The sequence below is a fragment of the Calliopsis andreniformis genome, chromosome 7, assembly GCF_051401765.1.
Source record: "Calliopsis andreniformis isolate RMS-2024a chromosome 7, iyCalAndr_principal, whole genome shotgun sequence".
NCBI classification, from domain to species: Eukaryota; Metazoa; Arthropoda; class Insecta; order Hymenoptera; family Andrenidae; genus Calliopsis; species Calliopsis andreniformis.
The window spans coordinates 13375741-13382090 of NC_135068.1; the positions used below are offsets into that span (position 1 = coordinate 13375741).

The 6350-nt window shown below is 41.8% G+C and overlaps 1 protein-coding gene across 1 annotated transcript; it reads right to left on the reverse strand.

Annotated features, from left to right (window-relative positions):
* Positions 1–117: 117 nt before the first annotated feature.
* Positions 118–5156, reverse strand: LOC143181450 (uncharacterized). Its single transcript, XM_076381832.1, has 5 exons — positions 5044–5156; positions 4302–4404; positions 4126–4211; positions 3681–3785; positions 118–3318 (listed from the first exon to the last, which is right to left on the reverse strand). The coding sequence occupies exons 1-5, from the start codon at positions 5069–5071 to the stop codon at positions 296–298; spliced, it is 3345 nt and encodes a 1114-aa protein (XP_076237947.1). The 5' UTR covers positions 5072–5156; the 3' UTR covers positions 118–295.
* Positions 5157–6350: the final 1194 nt, after the last annotated feature.

Below are 6350 nucleotides of genomic sequence, written 5' to 3' on the forward strand. Positions count from 1 at the left end.
AGATATTTCTGTATTTTTATACGATAGCTATTTCATCTTACACATACATACATATGTACATACATATCAATCTTAAATTTCATTCACGTACAAGTTGAATAACCCCTTATAAGCTCTTATCGCAAAAAATCGTATCTTGTCATTGGTTGATATAATATTAATAAAACGCTAATGATCTCTGGTCAAGTAACAACAAGTATTTATCATATATCTTATAAAATTATCTTCTTAAAAATCGAGTAATTAAGATATAAAATGAAAATCACAGATTTCGTTTCGAAACAAAGTTTAAAGTTTAAGAGACTGATTTATGAAACTCATTTGCATTCTGAATTCTTGAGGTTCCATTTCTCGGGTATATTCCTTCTTCAGCTACAACCAAAGCAGTCGCCTCCTTCTTCGGGTCCACAGACTCTGGCTCAATCAGACCACCGAGTACAGCTTCGACATATTCTTCTCTGCCTTCGTTTGTGTCAAAAGAAAATCCAATCGATGGAACAAACTCAGTTTTCACGATCGTTTTCGTAGGCTCTGTAGTAAGAGTAGTTTCTGGCGTGGGTATTGTTATTGTCGTTGCTGTTTCTTCGATAGTACTTACTTCAGGCAATGCCACAGCAGTCGTGGTTAAGACTTTCTTATTAATACTCGATCCGTGATCAAGATCCTTTCTTGGAAAATCGTGGATTTTCTCTTTTTCTGAAGTCTCAAAAGGGTGCTGAATATCTGTTCTGTGTAGGTTTCCAAAATTTTCTGTGAGTCGATCTAAAATCTGTTCTTTGGATAATACTGAAGGAATTTCGCTCACAGACTGCATCCTTCTGTTCAAGTTTGCATCTTTAAAAGTCGTCTCACTTTGGAAAGAATCACTCCGAGCATTTGCCAGGGAAAAAGGGCGAGGGACTCGATCAAATTTAAGTAACTCGGACATTAGTTGCAAGAGATCCAGCTCGGTATCGAAACTCTGTTTCTCTGGAACTCTTGATTCGATGATGGCAGTGAAATTATTCGTATCAATTGACTGATTAGTGGTATTCAAAACGCTGACGGTACTCCTGATCGGAAAATTGGTCGAAGCATGGCTTTCTGGGTCAGAGGATTTAGTTACGTCCAACTCGTCAGGCGATTTGCCGATAAACGTTGAATTCACTTTGTCCCCTTGGCCATTCAATTTAGCGAATAGAGCACCTTCTGAAGCCTCTGGTTTCCCACCTTTTGCCACAGTGACTGTCACTTGATAAGGAAAATTATTTTCGATCGTCTCTTCGATCTGTTTTAATGTCTCTGGTCTGATTGACTTGAACAAGGAATTTGCTGTTGAAACTTCAGGAATTAATTCTTCTTCAGTTCTGATCGTTTTCTTCAGCTTCGTCGAAGACGTTTCATCAGTTTTCAGAGATTCACCATCATCGACAGTTGTTAGAATGGAAGATGATTTCTTGTCCAAGTCAGCTGTTACACTGGTATTAGGATTTATCCCCTTTTGGGAAGTGGAATCAGAAGAAGGAGGCGAGAGAGAGATTAAGGAAGAAGGGAAAGGAAAAGGAGAAGATGGGAACCATGAATTAGTGGAAGATGTTTCGGATTTTGTGTCTGTATCAAGATATTTCTCACTATCCTCAGAATTGAAACTTCTCGATGCATCTTCGCTGTTGTAATTACGAGTGTCTCTCAAGCTTTCATCATAGAAGGTTGGCTGCTGAACATAATCAGCTGGATAGGTATTCCGAAACGGTGGTAATTCAGTAGTTCTCATTCCTGGATAAGGCCCAGTAGTCAACGTCGAATAACGACTCAACAGATTAGATACATCAGATAGATCCGGCACTTTTATTTGAAATTTCTTTGGAGTTTCAGTGAAAGGCTTTATCACATCTGAAAGTTTGTACACGCCCGATCCAAAGTCCATTCTATCAATAATTTCCTTTCTGTCAGAGAGCTCGAATTTCCTCGATTCATTTGCATTTAAATCAACCGCTGCTGTTTGCTTTGCGTCAATTTCAGTAAAAAAAGGAGTCGTTTGCAGCACGGACGTGCCTGAATTGTTACCTCTTTTATCACTTCTTTGGTATTGTTCGGTAGTTTCTTCGCTTTTTCCTGTTTCGTCAATTGGAGCGATAAATTCTGGTCTTGCCAGCGTATGCTGATAGTCAGAACGAATTTCTGTTTCTGGAGGATCAGGAAAACGTCGAGACTCATTTAACACCGAAGATCCAACCCTCGTTGAATCGCTCTGTCTGGTTATAGATTTATCGTTTACAGAATTCTGCTCCTTGGCAGACATCTCTCGAAATCTCTGATGCAATGCATGGCCCAAACCAACGCTATCCTTAATTTCTATATCTTCCGCCTCTTCTTCAAGTGTACGATGAAGTTTGATGTTATTAACGATGGGGTAATTGTACTGAAATTGATGGACCTCTCGTGGATTGCTTGCTCTCCTCAAGAAAATGAGCTCAGGTGTTTCCAAATTCTGTCGACTCTGGTTATTCTTCGGTAATACGCTTGGCGGAGTTGCAAAACTGTGAGTTCGACTATGGGAGAAGAAGTAGTCTGAGCTGTCGATCCTCTGATCCAGTTTGTTATAAGGCACTGTGGTCGAATGTGGTCGAAGTGTAGTGGGAACAGTAGGCGAGTAGAATCTGCGAGTTGTAGTGGTGACAGTAGGCACCGTGGGTGCATAAGAGGGTTGGAACTGGTTATTAAAATTGAATTCATTTGGTCTTGGGTAGTTCTCTTGGAAATATTTCTTTCTCTGCTGATTAATCGCGTAATCACGCTCATCGAACTGCTGTATACGTATGATCGGCGAGTCCTGATAAGGAGCCTGGGATTTCCTACGAGGATACGATCTTTCTCGATAGGTTTGACTCGTTTCTGACTTCGTGCTCTCGAATCGATACCTTGGGAGGGAATCACGATGAGACTGGAAGTTGGAATAGCCCTCCAAGTTGCTCCTTAGATCATTTTCAGCTGCAAACATGGAGGCGTGGCCAGGTCGTCTTCCTTCTGGCTCTTGGTAGTCCGTCACGCTTCCTATTGTGTCTGGATCCACCAATCCATCTTTCGTCACGTCTGTTCCTGATCCAAGACTGATCATAGCGTAGGCGTTGCGTATCATCTCGTCGTCATCTTGCTGGTAGCTGTTGCGATTCACGTCGATGTATTTGTCGCTGGAAGAGCAGTCGACTTTCGTCCACCAGTCACAGGTCAACAACTTCTGGCTGAAAATGGATCCTATCGGGCAGAGAAACGAGGAGACCAATACATCGTGGCAGACGTGGAACACTTGGCATCCTGCTACTTGATCTGCATAATAGCCTGTTGAAGAAAAATATGTTACATACCTATTATTTTTTTATAATGGATACTTGTGATTTTAAGAATAAATTAAAAACCAAAAGTATAAGCGTAATTATAAATGCAAACATTTTCATAAGACTTTCAAAGTACTTCGCAATATCTTGGAAAACACCCATTATTCCCCGCCCTCGTCTTTACTGAGTAAGTACTAGTTGGAGTAGTAACCTATTGCGAAACTGAGAAAAATCGTACGGAGAGATTTCGCAGGCTATACGCGTTATCGTACAACAGAGTACTAAAGATCATATTTCACAGAATCCCGTATCGTTTGGCTGCGAAATCGTGAATAAACCTAAGTAATTCATCTGAATCTCATTCACCTCGCGAGCGGCCTTCACACGTGAATCCTGTCTGTGGCAGCGTCGTGTATGCAGGATAATCGGTGCGTGGCTCTCCTGGGACGTTTTTCCTAATGTCTGACAAATCTGAAACAGACGAGCATGCATTTGCATATTAATAACGACACTTGCACACGTCAATGAAAGAAAGTGAGTCGTGGCGCTAGACTTGAAGGTTGTAAAGGTAATCTGTCCTGGTATTTCTGACATTTAAAAGGAAACCTCGTGTTCACGGTTCTCGAAGCGACGCTGCACGTGAGTCAATGATTCTGCATCTTGCAATTTGCAAGAGGCTTCACGTGACCTATACCAAGACATTTTCTATATTTGTCGTAGACTATTGCCTTTCACGCCAATCAAAGGTGTCTCGTTAATTTCGTCCTTAAACTATTCATTTTGCAAGGGTTTTATGAAAGTATGGACAGACCTGTTTTTTCTTCATAGGGATCGTATTGACCACCAGCAGATCCATAGCTATCAAAGGCTCCTTCTTCCTCTGGGTCGAAGTACTTTCTGGAATGAAATTGCAACATTTCATTTGTTTTTGCACCAATGTGCATGTCTATCTATATTTTGCATAAGAAAGAACTCTGAAAACAATACCTTCCCCTGGTTCCATCGATGGCTCTTCGTGACAGGAAGCTCCTCCTTGGAATTTCACGTTCAAGACTGTTGTGTACGTTGCGCAAGACCAGCGTCACGAGACCTGTGCAGAAAGGAGTGCCGCCTAACTTAACTACGATCGAGCCTTCTTCTTTTCTTCAACTTAAACTGATACAAGATGCAGCCAAGCGGCTAAAATGGATTGACATTAAGAATTGCCGCGCTGCGGTTTCGATATCAGTCGACATGCTATGAAAACGCGTTCTCCTTCATCATTAACGTTAATAAATCCCTCTTGCACAGTGAGATTTCAAAAATTAGTTGAAACCTTGCAGTTAATTGCCAGCTAATCAACGTTTCCCATCTTACTTTGCGGTTACCCCAATTCCTTCAAAAGTTTTAATATTAAAGTACGACGTTTTGCGGTTGTCAAGCAGTTAAGAGGCACAGTTTCACACGCTTTGACTTTCTTCGCGCAATTAAAGTTGTTTCTACATTCTAATTAGCCGCTCCATCTCACGAGTATTACTTATTTCACCGTACAGGCGTATTTGAAATGCAAAAGTCAAAGAAGCAAGTATTTTTGCAACCTGTTTCCCTCAAGGATGGTGATATAGAAAGAAAGAGAGAGAGAGAGAGAGTTGTGTAGATAGGTGAATAGAAGAAGGAGGAGAAAGTCATAGGATCGAGCGCGAAATTCGAGTCTGATCGGTGAGCGAAATGAAAGATGAAGAGGACTTACAGAATGTACGGATGCTGACCGAAGGCATTTCGTAGCGCGTTGCATGAGTCTGCACGGAGATGTCCGATGGCAAACGTCCGGCCACTGTCGAGCAGTCGATGCACTACGAACTCCACGATCTCCTCCCGAGTCTTCTTCCCGATCTTTTCGACCATGGAAGGGATCGTGCAACTCCCTCTTACATACCTTTCTTCTCGTTGCTTTCCCCGCCGCCTCTCACCTGCCAGAGGACCACGCACTGCTCATCCCTCGCACAGCAACTTTAGCCAGAGTTTTCTTCAAATTCGACGTCTTCTGCCAGCATTATTCCTGTTTCTGTCAACGTGGGAAAGTAGAGCAAGCCGATATTCAATCCGTAGCACATCGTCGATTCGATGATTCAAGTTTCAACCATTAACTTTGCTTCTTTATCGTGTAAAATATCTGGGCTCAGTGTTGAAATCTATTGAAATTAATAGTACTTAATATTAATTCTATTATAGGAACGTTGCTACGCGTGAGCGATATTCCTTAGTTGCTAGATTGAGATAAGAAAGAAACGTCTCGACAGAGTTTGAACACGATCGGCCAAACCTCTCTATTCGCCTAAAGAAACTTTTACTTTCTTAAGAACCGATTGAAATGGTGTGCGAGGCGATTGCGTTAACAAGAATGTTCTGCTGAGCATTCCTCGTCGCGCCAGTCGACTTGTGTCATAAGAATGGTACCGTTTCCTGCGTGGACGCAGCAAGACCATGGCCAACTTTGTCGTAAACCGTTCCGAGATCCTCCGCCGAGAATCAGCGAAAGGATGGCTTACAAACTGCATTCTTCAGACACAGTGTCCAGTTACGCTATCCACCGACTGACCTCGCGTAACGCAAACCAAACCTGGACGATTACGAATCACTGTTACTCTCGATCGAGAGGAGACTCGACTTATGCGTTGACCTCCGTTATCACCGCAATACGATGTGATTTCAATGATATTTATATAATATCTCACAGATTGGCTTATATGAAAAAAAGAAATGTCCACTTTTTACCTGCTTTTCATACGTATGCAAATGAATCCAAGAAACGGTGAAAGTGGTACAGTTACGCTTATCTTGAGTCAATTATGTACTTATATACCTGAGAAAGAAGCGAAGAGAACCACTGTACCAGCATTATTAGATTCTTACTGAGAAAGGTCGTCTTCTAGTCTTTTTCGTCAGGCTGACACGATCTCTAGGTTGAAACGAGGCCAAAACGAAAATCGATGTCATCTGTCGAAGGGTGAAAGTTCTTTTTCCTTTATTATTTTCGTGTTCTAGATGGTGATGGAT